Source organism: Phoca vitulina, unplaced genomic scaffold (genome assembly GCF_004348235.1).
Source record: "Phoca vitulina isolate PV1807 unplaced genomic scaffold, GSC_HSeal_1.0 scaffold2, whole genome shotgun sequence".
NCBI classification, from domain to species: domain Eukaryota; kingdom Metazoa; phylum Chordata; class Mammalia; order Carnivora; family Phocidae; genus Phoca; species Phoca vitulina.
In genome coordinates this window covers 2476582-2497413 of record NW_022589705.1, presented here as the reverse complement: position 1 = coordinate 2497413, position 20832 = coordinate 2476582, and the positions used below count along the sequence as shown (strand labels likewise).

Genomic DNA, 20832 nt, shown 5'->3' with positions numbered 1-20832 from the left:
AGCCAGCCCCCCAGAATGGCAGGCCTCCTCTGCTGGACTCCACACAGTGGCAAGAGCCCAGAATGTACACTGTGTGCTGGCAAGCAGGTCCTCAAGAGTTCCTTCTCCCAGACTCAGCAATCAGATGGGTCACTCTGGTGCCCAGTGAGGGGATGGAGAAAGCGAGAGGGCTAGAAGCCAGGAGTGTTCTCCATGGCTATCTCTTTACATGGAAATATGAGGAGTGGAAATAAGTATCCTCACCCCAGCCCCCCCGCCAAGTTCTTCTCTTTGCCCAGGACACGGCTGTCGCCTGGCTGGCCCCACTCAGAGGACACCTCGCTGAGAGGCTGGTAGGACGGGAGAGACTTAGGAGAGGCATGGGAAGAGAGTGCAGCGGGTGCTGTGTCCTCCCCATCTTCCCTCCACACCCCTCCCTTCCTGAGCCTTTGGATTGCACTGGGATAGATTGAGATCGACAAACCTAAACGTGTTTTGGTTTGAGGTTTGGCAAATTCTGTAACTCCAAAGTATTCCACAAATGTTTTGTGTTCTGCAAAACCAAAAAATATTGGCCAAGCACTCCCCCCCACACTAATTTTTAAGCCCATGTGTTTTTAAAGGAAATGTAATCCGTATGTTTTGGGTACATTTATATGCAACTCATCAAACCATGCTCGTCCCTATGAGTCATTTGATGTCTAAAATGCATGGGGATGATCATAGATTTATAAGAACTCTGTTAGCCAAAGAAGGGCAACAGGTGACGCACTGGTTGGAAGGTAAGGAACTGGATTCTGGTGTTGGCACAGAACCACCAGATCCCAGAAGATTTACAAATAATCCCCTATATCCTCAGCCATCAATCTTTCCCATCTGCAAAATGACATTAATAATTCTTGCCCTCATCAGATCCTGCAGGCAGGGAGTGAGATTTCAAGTCTGATTGTCAGGTCATTTTGAGCTTTTTAAAGACCAAATACAAGGGTCCCTATACCTGCCCCCCATGGGTCTATATTAATCTAGCTTCCCAGAGTGCTGGAGGACAAAAATGGCTTCTATATTCAATGATTCATCTTTGCCCTCTCATGAGACAGGAGACTTCAAGGCCATTATGTCATGGTTTCACCTGCTAGGGAAGTTCAGCCTGATTTCCTGTCCTCTACTAGGGAGCCCCTTGTTTATGGGGAGTATAGAAAGTAGATGGATAAAGCCATGGGGAAGGCTACAAAGACAGGTGGAGAATACACAGGTTGTTTTATTTGGAAAAGAGAAGATTCTGGGTACTTTAGTATCTTTAAGTAAATGAAGGGTTTTCAGAGGAGGAGGTCTAGTCTCCATATCTGTTGAAGACAAAATAAGTCAAGTTTAAACTGTTAGCATGATAGAGCACAAAGTTCACAGGCTTTGAAGTCAGGCGAACCGGGAGTTACTCCATGCTCCAGCTTTGCTCTGTGACACTAGGGAGGCTGCTTAAGCTCTCTGAGGCTCAGTTTCTTAATTTGTAAAATATTTTAAAACATTTTAAAGATTAGAAAAAAAAAAACCCTAAGTAAAAGGTCTGAACACAGTAAGTGTTCAATCACAGATAATTTCAGTAATTACTAATGTTACTTAAAGTAGCCTGCAGCTTTTAATGGGGCATACGTCACAAAGAATCACCATGCTACCAGAAAAATAACAAATAAGGCACTGAAATGGGCCAATGAGGATCCATAGTTCTGCTTTCGTGGAGTCCTTACAAAGAAGAGTAACCCATGAGGCAGGACAAACAAATAACTGTCCTGAGCAGGAAGACATTCACCAGCCCCAGAGCTGGGCCAGGCCAGGGCCAAATGATGCATCAAGGTCCTTTCTAGCCCAGTGAGGGGACAGGAGGACCCCAGGACTTGCACCAAGATGTCATCACAACTTCCTAACCAGAGGCAAATGCTTCAAGATACATGGTCTTATTCCCCAGATTAAAGCGTGGTTCCAGTTCTCAGAGCAGAATTCTGATGCTGCTCAGTACAGCCTCTCTATTCCAATGTTCTGTTCTAGGTCATGCCTCTGAAAAACAAGGACTCCAGTGGAAGAAAAACTGCAAAGAAAAAATCAAAACAAGGGCTCCTGGGTGGCTCAGTCGGTTAAGCGACTGCCTTCGGCTCAGGTCATGATCCTGGAGTCCCGGGATCGAGTCCCGCATCGGGCTCCCTGCTCAGCAGGGAGTCTGCTTCTCCCTCTCCCGCTCCCCCCTCTGGTGCTCTCTCTTTCTCTCACTCTCTCTCTCAAATAAATAAATAAAATCTTAAAAAAAAAAAAAAAAGAAAAAATCAAAACAATCTTCCAAGTTCCAAGAAGAAAATAAGCAAGTACTAAATGTCACTGGAGATACAGAAGGAAAGAAAGAGAAGGTAGTTGAGTAACTAAAGTCATAGGGTTGACCCCTCACGGTGTCTAGGGCAGAAATTCTTAACTCTTGGTCATGGAACTTTTTGAAAATCTGAAGAAAGCCATAGATCTCTCCCCAGAAAAATGCACATCTGCTCATCCACACACCAATTTTCCTTACAATACCTGGGAACTCACAGAACCCTGGAAATCCATCCATGGACTCCAAGCTAACGATCGTAAATACCCTTGCGGCTTCTATATGAAAGGCCAGCTTCTATTCTGAGCACATCATCACTAGCAAGGTCCTCAATAAGCCTAGAATGCAGAGCCCCGAAAAGGAAGCAACAGGAAACAGTTCACAGGCAAGTTCTATGACCTGAACATGGAATATAAACTAACTGGCAGGAAGAGGACTGTCTCAAATGGAAGGAATAAGTATGCATTCCTCATTGGCTAAATTTTGAAGACAAAGGTCTTCACTGAACAGGAAAGCATTTGGCCTGGAGTTCTTGTGCCTGTGGCCACACCACTAACTGCTTGCTTGATCTAGGACACATTACACAATTTCGCCATCTTCAAACTAGAAGTTTAAGTGACTTTTTCTTCAGTAGATACAACACTAAGAAATTCTGAGGTAAATAAAATTTTATAGCAATCTAAATGTATTTTAAATATAAAATAAGAGTTGCACAAAGAAGTGCTTCCATAGGGGATTAAGGGTACACTTATTGTGATGAGCGCTGAGTAATATATAGAATTGTTGAATCACTATATTGTACACCTGCAACTAATATAACACTGTATGCTAACCATAATGGAATTTAAAAAACAAATAAATATTTTTTTAAAAAAAAGAAGTGCTTCGGGGGTCCTGGGTGGTGCAGTCAGTTAAGCACCTGACTCTTGGTTTCGGCTCAGGTCATGATCTCAGGGTGGTGAGACTGAGCCCCACATCGGGCTCTGAGCTCAGCAAGGAGTCTGCTAAAATTTCTCTCTCCCTCTCCCTCTGCCCCTCCCTATCTTCACTCTCTCTTCCTCTCTCTTTCTCTCTCTCAAATAAATAAATCTTTTTTAAAAAAAAGGAAGTGCCTCCATAAATAATTTTGTAAAGGAAATGATCACCACAGATGATTTTTAGCATAAATCTGGCTTCTAGTAGAATGTGCTATTATATAGTTCATGAAGTGATCTAAATATAATACTAGGTAGTTTATCTGAAAACTCTTGCAGAGAAAATAGCAAAGGTAACTCCTGACGGTCTGTGTCATTCAGATGTAAAGAAATGCCCCCAAATGAGGAAAATGTCTGAACACTACATACATGGTTATTGCAAAGCCTACACACTTTACAAGACACACGTGTCACATTTGTGGTTTCAGTATGGTTTATATAAAGTGAGCTTTTCTGACTGAATAACCCTAGATAGATCTGTGTTCCCTAGCAACTTCAGTTCTCCCCTAGCTCTCTGGATAACAGATTTTAATTTTATATAGGAAGGGTGGGAAAGAAAGGATTTAGAGAGAAGCAGAATTAACCAGAAAAATGCCACAGCCACTAAGACCACTTACAACAAGAGCAAATAGTCCTGTAAATGTCAGCAGCTCTTAAGAGTCTCCCTACATGATAACCTAGTCCTAATGATGATGCTGGGGCATCAAGAAAGGTCATGTTCTAGAAACTGTCTTTACTAAGGCATGCAACATCTAATATATTTTGGGAATATTTCTTAAGAGAAAAATGCCTAATTTTTTAACAGTTTTTAGCTAATCTTAAAGGTGATAATTTTCTGATAATTTTTATTTGTCCACAATTCCTTGTTTGATAATACAAAGTAAATGAGGTATCACTGTAGGTGCTATAGCCACCTAGAGTACTTAGCAGAAAAAGGAGCAATCTTTTGATGATAATAAATCACCATAAAATTTGGTTTAAATGACTGGATTATCAAACATGATGTAGGGAGAAAAACACCATGAGGGATCTGATCTGGTGATGTACAGAGTGTTAACAAAGATTGGAAAACTCAACCTTTTGGGGACAGCTTTTTGATTCTCAGATCAGCTATCCATCTCTCTTTGCCTGAGTCAGCACAGAAGCATAGTGTTCAAGTTTTCCCCAAAAAGCAGGAGCCAAAAGCCACCAATGGGGTGGGGGTGGGGGGAATAATGTCATGAAGAAAAGAAATGTCGGTGAGTCTTTCCCAATTATTCTTACCTGTTTCTTCCAGAATCTCTGAATCCTTTAGCAAAAGGGTTTCGATCAATTTTTAATCTGGTGATCTGGAAACAAACAAAGAACATAAATTGTATTTATATTAACTGATTTCTTTTTTTGGCTGCTCCTGGAAAATTAACAGAAATCACTCTGTTGGTAACAGCTGTTGTTTTTATTTAGTTTCCTTTAAGTCTGAGATTTAAATGGAAGTTGATATAGGACATGGGCCTGGCACCCAGATGTCTGACCCACCTGACCCACTTCTCCCTAAAAACTGAGGTCTTCCCAGTATGTGACTATAAACTCTCTTCTGCTCACCTTTCTTGCCCCAGAAAAGGTGATAAATCACTTGCCTAGACACACAAAGGCATGGAAATAGAAAACTGGTCAATGGTCAAGTCCGTGGTACATGACACACAGGAAGTACTTGAACAGCATTTGTTGAGTGAATGAATGAGCGAGCAATTGAGTGAATGATGGACAAATGGATTCAGTCAATCCAATCCAATGGAATCGGACCCCCAGACAACCTGCCTCAGCCTGAAAAGTCCATATAATTGACTGCATTTGCCATTTCACTTTAGTTGTCCCTTCCTTGCCCCTTGAGATGGTTCATTTAATGACCTAAAATGGTCTTGTAAAAGACATAAAAAGTAGCTACACTTTTATCAAGGTTGCATCCAAAGGAAAATCTATAAATGAGGGACCCGGTGGGGCAGGCTACATCCAGTCTCCAAGGCTCACAAGCAAATCAGGAGACATGAACGACTGTGTGACCCAGGTTGGATGGGTCCTCAGGAGCCATCTGGTTCAACCTCCACTCAGAGCATAAGCCCCTCTCTATCACATCTTACCTTAGCCCCTTCGAACTCAGAGAGGGTTGTACACACCACCCCCATGCCCCCAGACTAGACCAAGCCTGACCAACAAATTCCACATGTGTTCTTACGTTTCCACTTTCAGCCTTGGTCATGGGAGGCATTTTTGATATTTTTGTGTCTAAACCAGATGTCAATGACTCACTATCTTCAAGCAACAGAGACTTTGGGGTGGGGGTGAGGAAGCTCAGGAAAGGAGGCAAGGCGCTTTCAATGGAAGGTGACTGTAGAAAGAAAGGAATCTCATTGAAGACCACCTTCCCATTTCTGATCATTGCAGAACTTATTACCAGGATGGCTAAAGATTTTCTTACGTTGAAAATCTTTTCCAAGTCCCTCTTCCATCTTACTTTGTCAGAGTGGAATTTCCCAAAGCTGCAATCTTTAAAGGTCTTTAAAATGCAATGTGAGATTCTGACCAACAGACTCTGACTTGAAAGTACCAAAGTTAATTTTTTTCCCTAAAACATTCCTTGCCTTGAGAATGGCACACTAATAATGCAGCACTAATAATGTAGCAAAAGCAATTTTACATCTGTTTTTATAGACCAGAGCAGGAGCCTGAAGCTTTGGCTCTCTAAAGTCGAGTGTCTGCCCTGTGAATATTGTATTGAGTTTAAAGACTGTCACTGCTTTTCTGCTTTTGACTTAAAATCCATTCTTTCTTCCTTTGTAATCCACAGCAATAAACCGCACACCATATTTTCTTTTCAAGTTGGGGTTATAATATTTTATTTTCTCTTTCAAGTTGGCTTATCCTATCCGGCTCATTTATGATAGGGGTTTCTGATATATGATTGTGCTGCCATGTTTGGGGGGCCTCCACAGACTCCTGTAAATAAAATGACATTCTATTTCATGGGCCTGGGAGAAAAGGTTGAAAAGCCGCTTCCCACAGCTCATTCTATCTCAGGCCAAGAGGTCTGCGTGGAGATTTAACAGAAAAGTGCCACCAAATGTTAGGAAAAACAGCACCTCTCTACATGTTTGGAAGCTTTTAATGTGAGATTTAGAGAGCTTTATGTAGTGTGGTTGCGTACTCATTATTTATTTGTCAAGTACCTTTGTGTGCAAAGCAAGGTGACAGGAGGCACAGGTGACAGTGATATACAGTCCATATATGGCTGCGTATTGTCTGGTGCCCCCCGGCCCAGAAGCTTATAATCTAGAAGAAAAAAGCAGACATATATACTAACACATAGACACTAAACAACACGGGAATGGGTAAGGTTTGCAATGAAGGCAAATGAGAGCCTCAGAGGGAGTAGTGAGAGTCCCAAGTTGAAAGTGAAACCTCAGACACAGCACATGAGCCGGGCCTCGAAGGATGTGTAGGTCTTTAATGAAAAGTGCAAAAAGAGGAGAAAGGAACAAGGGAAGCATTGCATAAGACATGGACTACGGAAGCCAGAGCCCTGAAGTAGAAAAGCATGAAAGAATGAAGCACACGCAAGAAGCATCGAGAAGTCCAATTTGGCCAGAGCACAGCGTATGGGAAGACAGGCAGCGAGAGACAGCATGAGAGGCTGCCCTGAGGCCATATCACAGAATGCTTTATCGCCCTGCTTAGGCACCTACATACCCTCTAGGCAGAAGAGAGCAACTTCAGCAATATAAACCAACTATGACCCCAGATGATGCTCGTGCTGACAACTTTGGCGATGTCTACTAATCCTCAGGGTAACAAGGACAATAATTTGGAGGAATAAACCAATGTATTCTCAACCTCAATAATCCATAGTCCCGTGGTTCCCATATGAAGAGCCAGCCTGCTGGCATCTGCGCCTTCGAGTATCTCATGTAGCATAGAAAGGGGATGCAAATGACAGCTGGGCCACAAAGCCCGCTGTCCTGTGGAAAACAAGGATGTGACATCAGGTGAATTCTTATCAAGGGGGGAAAGAAGTAAGAGATCTTCTGCTCCCACCTCAGGGGAGTATGAAAAAAGAGGAAACAGACGAAAGAGAAGCAAGTAGGTGGACTTACACGTGTCTTAGCTCCCTACTCAAACCAAAATCCAGGGGTGCGGGTGGGGAGCTTCAGAGGAAAACTGGCAGGGCAACCTCCACACACACACACACACACACAGGGCCGGCTGCATCAAAGTAAAAGTGCCACCCAGTCTAAAGAATCAGGAAGAGGACAAGTCAGCATCTCCACGCCTCCTATCGCCCTTTCCATGGTGAGTCAGGGACTTAGAGGTTCTCACATGCCATGACAGGGAAGGGAGGGTGACCCTAACACAGAGGTGCCATAGCCTAGGCAGGAGCCCAGTGGAGGACCCAGATGAGCCCTGAGGTGAGGCTGAGCCAGCCAGGGAGGCCCAGGAGGTCCAACCGAAGCAAAAACATGACAGCACAAGCTCAGCAGTCTCCTATCAGTAGAGCATGTCCACACAAGGGACCCAAGGCCCAGACTAGACATGACGGTCACCAAGAGAGGCCAATGAGGCCCTCTGCCCTGAGCACACACCACACATCTAGAGGCCATCTGGAGTAGTGTGGGAGACTCATTTGAATAGTTAATTTTCAACCCTACTCCAAAGTTACGTTTATCAACTAGACCCAAATATGGCTGTTAGTCTCCATCTCCCCACCTTCAACCAGAACACAGTCATCTTTTCATTAAACTACTCTATATAACCTTGGGACTAATCTCTCTTCTTCCACCCTCGTCCCTGTCCGGTCTCTTCTCTACAAAGCAACCAAAGTGATCTTTGTTAACAGATACGTGGACCATGTCATTCTCATCAGTGGCTACCACTCTACTCAAAACTCAACCTAAATTCCTTGGCTGGCCTTGCAGGGCCCCTGCCTAGCTCTCCATCCCCACCCATGCTCTGCTACACCTGGGCCACAGGCTCCCGCCAAACTCAGCTGCTCTCAGTGCTGAGTGTGTCAAGCTCCTTCCCTGCTCAGGCCCCTCACACTCACTCTACCTCCAGTCAAAAAAATGTTCTTTTCTGTGCTCTTCACATAGCTGATGCCTCGTCCTAAGTCTCAGTGTAAATGTTACCTCCTGAGAGAGATGGTCCTTGATCATCCCTCCAAAATAGGATGCTTTCAGGTAAGAACCATGCCTATTTTCTACACCATTTTATTAAGAACCTAACATGACATGCTCTTTGGGCTCAATGAATATTTGTTCAGTGAGTGAATGAGTGAGTGAGCGCATGAATGAATAATGTGGGAAAGAGGGATTACCAGCCCCAAAGCCATAACAAGCCTTAGAGAATACAGACCAGACAACTCCCTCGATCCTATCTGCTTTCACTGGAGCACCACAGACGGAAGTCTCAAATGTCCTCCTGGGCAGAACGAGGTCTATTAGTAACTGTCTGCGCAGCTAAAACTATTCTGCAGCAGTCATGTTCAAACCTGCTCGAAGTGATAATGAGGAGACATGGAAAGTCAGAGGTTGGGGAAGCATTTTTCTTCCCCGATTTGATTTCCATTATCCTGATTTTACAGTCTGCGTCATCGAAGACCATAGCACAGGAAGAGGTGGTTGCTGGCTTACCACCTTTGGTTTTAATCATTTTCACTGACTTTTTGCCTAGAAACGTCCAGGCAGTTAATAAATGAGGTACACCTCACAGTGCATGGCGCAGACATAAATCGCACAACCTACAAAGAAAATGAAACTTCAATATCCTGAGTATGATTTTACAATATCAAGGCTGAAAAGGCCTTCCCTTATTAACACTCTCTTAGTTATTCTTTTTTTTTTTTTCTACCATATTGCTTTGAAAGATGTTCATCAGGGAAGAAAAAAAAAACTCAGCCATATGAAAAATAAAAAATAAAAAACCTCTGCACTGATTTGATTGAAAAGTTAGAGCACAACGGGCTCGATAGTTTAGGATATAATGAGTGGCTCAGAGCTCCTATTGGATTTGCTTACGCAAACCTGGCTGTGGTTCCAGACTTCCTATCTGGTTCATGTAGCCAATTCTCATCAAGAAATAAAGACTGTGTTACCTGAGGAGAACAGGGCTGTGTCTTTTTGAAATCTAGTTTCCTGTTTGGGGGAAAAAAAAAAAAAATATCAAGGTTCAGCCGTCTTTTCCCCTTAGAGAAGACAAAGACTCTGCAACGGAAACTTCCTGCTAATTCCATGAGGACATGTTGGCGTCAGCTTCTTCCAAGAAAAAGTGTTCAGTGTAGAGTCACCTTTATTCCCACTTCTACCACTTTATTCTCCACGATGAGATTCTGGGCATGGTGTACCTTCCTCTCTGCCTTAGGCCTGCCAAGTTGGCACTCCAAGAGCAAATAATAGTAATAATAACTTCAGTATGCTAGAGGCCCTGGGAGTCTTTGGGTCAGTCAGCAAGGGTGGGAGGAAGGAATGGGAAGGGGGGGAAAGAAAAGCATAAAATATTTCATGAAAATAGAAACTCTTTCTTCACATTTCATGACTACCTATACCCAAAAAAGCAGGACCACAGCTATGTAAGAAAACTGGTAGTGGAGGTGTGTTGGCTAATTATTCATTCAGTCCTTTTCCAAGCACATATTCAGTGCTGTGCACCACCGGACAGACACAAATGCCTTAGAATTACAAAGATGGAAGTGTCCTTCTTCTTAATTAGTGGTTTCTGGGCTTCAGGACAATTCTAATTCTCTCCCTCCAACATTTAAGGGGTGAACATTGATATTCCATATTTATTCTGTCAAACTAAAAGAATTACATCAATCCACGATCTCCTGCCATCATTATTTCATAAATTAAATGACATTTTAGTATCAAAAAAGGTTAAAAGGACAAAATAAAATACAGCCTATTTAAATGAACGTTTACAGGTATAAACTGCCCCTATCCTGCCTTTCTTTTTCTTCTTTTTTTTTTAAAGATTTTATTTATTTATTTGACAGAGAGAGAGGCAGCGAGAGAGGGAACACAAGCAAGGGGAGTGTGAGAGGGAGAAGCAGGTTTCCCGCGGAGCAGGGAGCCCGATGCGGGGCTCGATCCCAGGACCCTGGGATCATGACCTGAGTCAAAGGCAGACGCTTAACGACTGAGCCACCCAGGCGCCCCCTGCCTTTATTTTTCTCATCTTTCGGTGGACTATAAAAAATGTCTCCATAGACTGGTAGCTGAGAAGCAAACCACCGATTTGCAAATGAGGATTCGGAGGTGAAGCGATTTGTCAGAAGCAGTAGAGTCTGTCAGCTGCAGAGTTGAGTCTAGAACCTGAGTCCCCTAACTCCTGACCTGCTGTTTTCTACACCGGGTTTTGTAGAGGCACGATGTTTGGTTCTCAAAAAGCTCAAAATATTGAGAGGAAGACTGGTCACATGCACAGCTTAGAATGTGACAGGGTCACGAGAGAGGTATGGTGCACTAACAGTTCGATGAGGGAAAGCTCATTCAAAGCTGAAAAATGTAAGGAACGTTGTAGGGGAAAATGTCAGGAAGGTTTATGTTTGTACTAAACTCGAAGAGTAGAAGGAAGCTAGACAGATAAAGATGAACAGAAAGGTCATTCCTGGAAAGACAACAGCACAAGCAAAAGCAAAGCTGCTACCAAGTGCAAGCAACAGTAAAACTCCAACTAGATTGCTGAACTCCTGTGGATGCATGATGATGATTAGTGGGAAATGAGCCTACAAATGTAGCTGGTAACTAGCTACAGAGGACCTTAATGGAAAGACTTGGGATCTCGGACTATATATACTCCCTTCTGGCACTGAGGAGTCAACAGTTTTTGACAGAGAAATGATGCAATCTGAGCTATGTTTTAGGAAGACCCATCCCTCAGTGAATATATGTGATGGCTCATGACACATTAACCATGCAGTCCAGGTGACTCGGCTGGAAGCTGTCACAACAGCCTAAGGTGGAAGGAGGGCGGGTCCAGAACAAGGGTAGAAGCAGTAAGATGAGAAAGAAGAAAATATTCCATCAGTAGAAGCAACATAGTTTAGTGGCAGATTGGATGTGTGGAAGAGTCAGGTGTCCCGCCAGCCTCAGTGGCAAGATGGAAGCCAACAGGAAATACAGGCTTTAACAATGGAGAGGACTGGCAGGGGTGACAAAGGCATAGTATAGCTTGGAATATTTTGTTTACGAGCAACAAAACACCTTTCCCACCTTTCAAGTGCGGACTTGCTACAACTCTATTGGTCTCACCTGTTGTGGGGGTTAAAAAAGAGTTGACACACATGAACATTCGAATAATTTTCAATACTTGTGTGTGTTGACTGCCTCTGCTTGAAAACAATAAATTGTTCTCCACCCTCAACTAAAAACATGCAGAAAAAAAAGAGGGAGAAATTATGATTTCAGAGCTAATAGAGAACTTAGAAAACAGAGGCCAACTGGTCATTTTCTTGAAGAAGAAATCAAAACCCCAAAAGAAAATACCTTGCTCAGAATGACATAGGTAGCTAGTAGTTCATTTAGGATGAAAACCCAGGTCTCCAAACTACTAGCCCACCGCCTTTCCTTAGGAAGACTGGATAACATTTCACTTCAATTCCATTCCTCACACTGTCCTTCCTTCATTGCGTTCCTGAGAACAATGAGGATTCCCCCCCTCCATTGACTTTTCCTCTTTACTCTCTCATGCCTCCTAGCCATTCCTTTAAAAAGAAATACATGAAGTAAATAATTTTGTCATAAAATAGTAATCTTTCTCATTCAAGACAGTTGAGGGAAATAAAAACACAGTAGTAGGTGATCTAGCTCACAGAAGAGAATGGTTTATGCTACCCGGCATCTCTGTGACAAGTCTGAAAATGATTGCTAGGTAACAGGATGCAGACCTCCAGATTCCTGGGGGAAAGACCCGAGGTTAGTTTGCTTTACTAGAAGACACTCTGTTATATGAAATCATATCTACACAGCCAAAAGGAATGTTAAATAATTGTGCTTGTTGATGTATCTGGGGAATGAAGCCTTGTTAAACGGGCAAAAGCTGTTACCTTGATTTCAAACCGGGCAGAAGTAAGTATGCGTGACTCATCTATTTTGAATGTCAGCACATCATGAATTCACCAACATGACATTACAACAGAAAGATCAAACTGGTTACCTATTGGTTATAACACCTTCAAGAGCCAATGCAGGTCCTCTAATTCCCAACGATCCACTTTCTCCTTAATAAGCAATTTATGCTGTATAATTGCCTCTACTCCCCACTCCCCTTCATGCTTGTGCAGACCCAGCCGTTGACCAATGTAGGCTTCTACTAGTGACTTTACGCGTGCTCCCTCATCTAGTCCTCATCACTAATTCGATGAGGCCAGGACATTTTCAGGCCAGGAAATACTGATGAAGGGAGTTAAGAAACTTGCTCAAGGTCATACAATCCGTCCATGGAAAGGTCAGAAATCAAACCAGGTATGGCTGCTACCAAATCCCATGAACTTAATCATGGTGCCCCACCCCCAACAAACCACCACTGCTCCCACCCCAGTCCAGATGAAGACAAAATATTCATATGAGTAGAATGTCCTCAGACACAGGAATGCTGTGAGAGAAGGTAGAAGTGAGAGGGATTTCAGGCAGCCATGTTTGGTCTTCTTTCATTGACATTGTCACGGTGAGTTGTGGCTTTTTAATTTCAGCTTGGGTGACAGTACTGACCCTCATGGCCTCTATAACTGATCGCGGTGAGGCAGCAGAATATTCATTCACCAGTGTTCTGGTTTGCCCAACAAGCTAAATTCTAAAGTTGTAATATTTGTTGCCACATCTCTGCCTTCATGAGAAACTAATGATTAAAATGGTGGCTGGCTGTCTTGGGAAAAAGTCCCATCAGTTATTCAAAGAATTTAGACTTGTGCTCCCCTCCTCTCCTGAACCACAATTAATCCCAAGGTTCCAATCACTCCAAAGGGCATTATCTATATTGCTGCACTATCTTGTTTCAGAGCTTGAAAAATCTTGATATTAAAGATTCCTGTAAGGACCCTCCATGGCTTCTGTTTACTATCTAAGGAGTCTGAAAGGGTTCAATAGTTTTTTAATAACATCCAAAGCAAACTAAAACTCTTTCTCTACTATAGATCAAATGTGGCAACCACAAGGAAAATCTGAAGTTGGGAATGCTTTACAGCTGCTGAGAAAGCCCAACAAGCGTATAGTACTTGTCTACCAGACTGAAGGGTTGTTGTATATCAAATTCCTCTGGAGGCAAAGAACATCTAAGGAGTCCTAGGCAAATGCACTATAAAAGACCAAAATACTCTTTCTATATAAACCAAAGATTATATCACTCACCTTCACTTGCCTGGCACATAGTAAGCACTCAATAAATACTTAGTAAATGAGTATTTTTCCTCTATTTCTTTCTTTGTCAGAGCACTAAGCATAGCATCCAACACAAAAGGTATTGAGTATTGTGGTATAAGTTCATTTTGCTCCAAGCAGGTCCAAAATAAAAGTACACAGACTTTCAAGCAAAATAAACAAGCAGAAACTCTTATTTTCAGAAAAGGATTCACCTCAGGATCCTCTTAATTAAACAAATTGTCAAAAGATGAAATACAGTCTAATTTGCAAAAAATGAGACTCTCATGCAATTTTCAGGGAATTGCATAAAGTGAGATCACTTATAAATCCATCTACTCACCCTCCTCAAAAAAAGAACATTGTCTAGAATGCCCACAGTTCCAGACTTGGCGTCTCTCTCCCTCTCCCCATACACCACTCCCCTGCCATACTTCCCCCATTAGTCTGGCCAATTCTTTTTTTTTTTTTTAAAGACTTTATTTATTTTTTGAGAGAGAGAGAACATGAGCACACAAGCAGAGGTGGGCAGAGGAAGAAGCAGACTCCCCACTGAGCAGGGAGCCCAATGTGGGGCTCGATCCCAGGACCCCGAGATCACGACCTGAGCCGAAGGCAGATGCTTAACTGACTGAGCCACCCAGGTGCCCCAATCTGGCCAATTCTTATGTGTGTCTCATCATCAGAGAAAGCATTAGCTCCTCCAGGAAAACTTCCCTCATTCCCCAGACGCAAGAACACCCTGTCCACATCTCTGTCATTAACTTATTTCACTGCTTTATCATTATGTATTTACATGTCTTTCACTCACCTAAAACTCTTCTTTGCTTATGGAGAAATAAGTCCTAATCTGCTCAATTTCTCTACTAAGCTTAGACTATTGTAAGTTCTCAAAATCTCAAATATTTATGGAATGAATGAACATATTGCTGACATAAAAACACAGATGTTAGGGTGTGGCTGGTGATCACACAGAGGTAAATTTAGTCTGATAGTGTAAATGGAAGCAGTGGGTCTTCAACAGGGTTTGAGAGGCTTGATGACTTTGATGTAGCCGCTGCAGGGATACACGGAAAATTGCAGAGAAGAGGGAAGGAATGAATCAAACCTTGGTACTTGCAAAGGAATTGCAAATGATGAGGAACATTTGCCAAGATGCAGGAGAGACCATGAACACGGGTACAAGTACAGAGACATGAAAATGACCTAGGAGATTCGGTCCTCCTGGTCAAAGATTTTGTCTTTGATCTAAATCTAGATTATACCAGCTGCTACTAGGCATCACGGCCTTGTCATCACCAACATGGTGTTTGCACAGCAAGCCTGGCATCTCTCATTCCAGGTCTTCAGTGTCATGTAGAAGGACTAAGTATTTTTTACTAAAGGCATGAATAAGCTCCTTGAACAGCAGATACAGCAGGAGCCTCTCAAAGGCAGCCTCTCACCTGCTGGTTCTGGTAGGCTGTGACTGTGGTAAACACGGTCTCAGGGAAGTTGAATGTTTTCACTCCATCCCCAACAGGGACAGGTTTGGTGGGCGAAAGGTCACTGCTGAAATCCTTGCGGATCACGTGAACTCGAGGCTGGTATTTGTGCATAGAGTGCAGAATGATCTGAAATGAGAAGGGGCCACATTATGCCAGAGTGCCTCAAAGGTCCTTACATCTTTTCAAGCTCTCATGCAAATATAACCACAGGATAGAAGCATTATAGGAAAAACACAGAGGGGGGTTGGGTGGGGGGAGATGCATAAGAAACTGGAAGCCAGTGTACTTGCCTATGGCAGGAAGGACTAAGTGACCGGATAGCATTACATGGACCCAGACAGCAGAGTATCCCAATCATGGGTGGTGGATGCAGTATGCTTGCCTTAACTGAACAATACTGAACAACTGTCCCAACACCAGAAAACAACACTCCGCTAAAACGTCTCAGAACCTCTGCTATGGGACAGTTGCTCCTTCCTGCTTCAAAGTTTCATCACGGGCTCATGCTGTCTTTAAATTCTATAAGCTGTCATTTGCACTTTGTTACCAAATTTATGACCACTCACTATGAGAGTGAATGTATATGTGCGTTCTCCCTTCCTTCGAAAAATGTCATTCCCTTAAAGATAAGACCCATGGTTTTAGTTCTTCAATCTTCCTATAGCACCCAATCTGGACCCTCACATTCAGTGAAAGTTCTATGTATGTCTTGCCACTAAAGATAAATTAATAACATCAAGTGCTCTAATTATACCTGGAAAGTCTTAAAACCTATTCTTCTCTTAAAAATGCATGAATTTCTCAACAAATCAGCCCAAACTGTCACTTAATTGTTTCTCTGAGTTTATTGCCCTGTGAGTTATTCCACTGACTTTTGTGACTTCTTTCACCATTTTTAAACTTGTCCTGTGTTTCTGTCTTCAAACTATCCCCTGACTAGACTGTGGGTTCCCAGAACATGAGAACTCTTGTCTGATAAACACAATCTGATGCACAGCAGACGTTTGCTAAATGTTAGATTTGTAATAAATGAAATTTCATGGGAAGAAAAAAAGGAACTTGTATGCCTAGTTACTTAAAATGACTCCAAATGGCATAGAGCTTCTTATTTTACCTGTTTGAAAAAGCCTAGGGCTAATCAGCTCTAGAGCCAAAAGGGAGGAAGAGGGAGATGGATGGGATTCTTTGACTCACATGTCCTTGATCATCCAACTCATTGTTGGTCAGCTTGAGTTTGTCGAAACTAACCACCTGTCTCATCCAAGTATCTCCAGAAGCTAGAGAATCAGGGTGTATATAAACTCTTGGGGGCACAGGGGAGTCCGCGTTGCCAGCCACCATCCACTTGGAGCTGTGGTACACATATCTGAGGTGGAGAGGGAGAGAGGCGAAATCAGAGACAGATACAGAGAGGGAAGAGAGGCCCAAGAAAGCCAGTAGAGACAGGAGACGGGAGAGACAGAGAGATGACAAGATGGAAAGTAGTAGGGATTAAACAGAGAATACAACAGAGAAAAGGAGTAGGGTAGAGAACCAGGGACAATCAGATAGAGATGAAAATGGAGAAAGAGGTGGGTTGGGGGAGGGCAGCAAAGGGTTGTGGTTAATGATCAAAGCTGCAGCCCTCACAAGGAAAACATTCTCACAGTCCTTTTTCTTTCTTTTCCCTCTCCTTGCCTTCCACCCCTGTGTGCACACAGGCATCCTGAGCCCATGTGTCTAGCTATGGAAAAGGTATTTTACTGCAACCTTTCACCTTTCAAATTCAAACCATATAATCCGTTGGCCACTTGTTCAGGATTTGGTTCCTTATTAAAAACATCTTCCATATTGTCCTATAAAACACAGCCATGTGCAGAGACCCTCCAAGCCTCTTACTTATTAACCATTTCTTTGCTGAGAATCTGAATTTTGAGGCATTTCTATGAAAATGGAGGGTTTTTGCCTCAGTGCAACCATTCCCAGAAACACCACCAAGTCTTCCCAGTTAGTGTTTTAGTGTTTCTTTGATGAATGCAGTTTTGAATATCATCATCATCCACATTATTTTCCCACAAAGGCACTGGAAGTGAGATGTTGTTTAGTAGCAAAGGAGGTCAGTTTTCCAGTTTGCCAATTGCCCTGTACTTCTGAAGAGAGTTCTCTACGGATTTGGCACCTCCCTGCTTCTCACTTATAAAGGACCACACAGGACCTGGATGCTAGCAAACAGAGGCACTCAGTCCAAATCACAAGATCCTCTAAAACAGATTGGAGACATCTCCTGTGCTAAGTCCTGCATCCAGATAACTTCTCTCTTGGGCAGCTCTCTCCCTCTACCATACTAGGCTGGTCTTTCCCATTCATTCATCTCTCCCCTCCTACTTCATAGGTTTGGAGCCAAGTTCTCAAACATTTCAAAAATGAGCCATGATTCACTGACCTGATTGACATCTCAAGAGATTGATTAAGCCACAGTTTGTGTCTGGCAAGAATTATGTGTAAGCCATCCAAGAAACAAAGACATCGTGTTGGACTGTAATGACTTTGAAGGAAAGTTACTTAACAAACTCGCTCACAACCCATATTGATAAACAATAATTCTCCTTTACTAAATGTTGTTCTTGAAATCTTACCCAATTCTCCTCTTCTTCCCCTCCATCATCCACAGGATAATCCATCAGACATATGATTGAATATACTGCACTGGTCCACTTCTCCTCCACCTCTCCAAAATAAATCATCTCAACTCATTTAGTATTTCATAAACCAAATCATTCAATATGTTAATCACTTTCAATGTTAACTGAATTAATTTTAGACCTAATATTCATTTGAGTTTTGTAACCCTGGCAGACACTATACAGTCCCGCTCTCTCCAGAGACATAGGGAGGATTCCAGACAAAATCATTACTAAGTCCTGATTTCCAACCACGAGTGACTACTTCCTGCACGGTGCTTTGCTACAGGTTATTGGCATATCCTCCATTCTTGTTCCCTATAGTGCATTGTACAGTGCACTGTGAAAATGCTTCATCTAATGATTTAAAGAACTGTCTTGGAATGCTGGTGATGTCCACAATCCCACACCCCAGAGTCATCATTACCTGTATCTTTTATTGTCCACAGGCACAATGTCCATTGCTATGTAATACTGCTGGTGTGGGTCCAGGCCAGTGATTTTCACTCTCATGGCAGGAAACATCCTCCTATGAAGGGGAATGGGCAGTAAGCTCAACAGTCAGAGGGGGAGAAGTAGCAGGAATAAAAGCTTAGAGAGTCTCCTCTTATCAAGAACGCTAAACACACCAAAGTCCAATTCCTCTAATTCCCAAATTGGCTGCTTTTTTTACACTTTGGAAATTATTACTATAAAATATGCTGAGGACTCATTGCTGAAATAGCACCATTTCTTAACTTAGATTGACCTATTTGATGACTCATACACTCCAAGAGTTCATACCATACCCTGATTTCTATTATTAATATTTAATGTGATTAGATAGATAAGCAGATAGATAATCCACACATACATTTCCTATCAGACTATAACATTCTTGAAAATACTTACACTTAACATACTTGAATAACTTAACGCTTTTATTACTCAAGTAGCTTATCACAGTTGATTGTAGGTGATAATGAAATATTTTTTGATTGATTGAGTCTATTTAAAAGTAATCTCTAAAAAAAGAAGAAAAAAGGAAGAGGCTACCAGTCCCCAAACAAAGGGCCAACAAAGCTGAGGGTTTTTTAATGCATAAAACTGTAGAAAAATTTCTGCAAGTTCTCAGGCTGTCAACATGTGTGTCAGGAGGAGGACCCTGTGGAATCTGGAGCAAATACCAAATGAATTCTAGTGGCCTCTGGGCAATACCTTGTTTCTACCACAATGGCTTGTTAAACTTGCCAAAGCAAGCGAGGTCAGGATATGGCACTTTACAACTACTCTCATAATTGAAGAGGAGGAGAGGGAGCAGCCCAGAAGAGTATTGAGTTTCAAGGGTCTAGAATAAAATTCTCCATTCTTCTTTAACCATAAGAAAGAAGAAAAACATCAAACTCTTTTGTATGTCATTTACTTAGGAGTCAGACATAAAAAGTGCTCAGTTCAAAAATTTGGATTGCCTGAATGTGCTCTAGGGTACTTGTACACAAAATGCTGCATTAAGCTTAACCATCTGGGGCCAGTTAGTTGAGCTGGGCAGAGCATGGTGCTAATGAGGTCAAGGTCACAGGCTTGATCCGCATACAGCCTAATTGGCTTTGCTCCATTTCATGGCCATAGACCATACCCTGACCCCAGACAGCCATCTTGCTTACGTGCCCTAGTTGTTTACATGAGGGGCTTTCTGTTCTAGTCACACACTGCACTGCTCACCAGAAGCAACTCAAAATGCAAATGTCCTGTGGTAGTAGGTCAATGACATCATAATCATATTTGAGAGAAGGCATAAGAGGGACCACAGACCTTTAATAGGAATGATGGCTAATTCTTAAATATTTACAAAGAATAATACACAACCATTCCTCCTTTCCTACTTTATGACTCTTCAGAAGCTTCTATTGATACAGTGTTCTGAATTTACTACCTCTAGCCTCACAAGTTTAATTAGAAAGCCTTACATTTTGGTCTTATGGTGAGCTAATGAAACCCAGTGGTGGACTTCTCATAATGACTAAATCTAGCATTCACTATAGGTTAGGCACTTTGATCCACACTAATTCTCTCCAAAAACTTGGAAAAGTTGATCTATATACATTTACATTTAAACCAGGAATTACATTCTTAATAACAATGACTTATGATTGCCTTGTATTTATAAATGGTTGGAGAAGACCTTGCCAGGGATGGAGAGAAAGTCCTCTCACTTGCTATCTGAGGTAAGATAATGTGGTTCCTCTCAGCCATCTACAGAGGCTGTGTTACACTGCAAGAGATTAATGTCTTCTCTTTATGACGCCAAGAAAAAGGGTGAGATGTTTTTAAATTCAATACCTGTTTTGTCTAGCACACTCATATGACCTTGAGTGGAGAAGCTAGCAGTTTCTTACCTATACCCAAGTTCTAAATGAATGAGATGTGTGACTTTGCAAAAGTTATTTAACCTTATCACCTATAAAACAAAGAAAAGGGACTATATAATCTCTAAAGTGCCCTCCTGCTTTAAAATTCTATGACTGGGGCGCCTGGGTGGCTCAGTCATTAAGCGTCTGCCTTCAGCTCAGGTCATGATCCCAGGGCCCTGGGATTGAGCCCCCATCAGGCTCCCTACCCCGCAGGAAGCCTGCTTCTCCCTTTCCCACTCCCCCTGCTTGTGTTCCCTCTCTCACTGTGTCTCTCTCTGTCAAATAAACAAAATCTTTAAAAATATATATAAATAAATAAATAAAAAATAAAATTCTATGACTACATTTGAATTGTCTTCTTAAAAACTTACCAAAAGTTGCTTTTTCTTTTTGCCAATATTTTAGCACAGAATATCAAGTGAAGTCATAACACCCTAGGGAAAAATTAATCTTTCATATTCACAAAGTGAGATGCGTTTGGTTTTAATTTTATGGTTAAATTTAGGCCAATTCTTGTGTCTTCCAAACCCATTAATCCCTACAAGCACCTCTGTCCATGGTGCTGATTCTACAGATACGTTGGTACATTCAAAGATTGAGGGCTCTGCAGACT

At 42.2% G+C, this 20832-nt stretch overlaps 1 protein-coding gene across 1 annotated transcript in view; it reads right to left on the bottom strand.

Moving 5' to 3' along the window:
• TBX15 (T-box transcription factor 15) overlaps positions 1-20832 on the bottom strand; it is a 99091-nt gene that overhangs the window by 21863 nt on the left and 56396 nt on the right. Inside the window, exons 3-6 of the mRNA XM_032415494.1 lie at positions 18257-18358; positions 16364-16535; positions 15128-15295; positions 4567-4631 (exon numbers count right to left, since the gene is read on the bottom strand). Of these exons, the coding sequence (XP_032271385.1) occupies positions 4567-4631; positions 15128-15295; positions 16364-16535; positions 18257-18358 (507 nt within the window). The remainder of the gene's footprint in view (positions 1-4566; positions 4632-15127; positions 15296-16363; positions 16536-18256; positions 18359-20832) is intronic.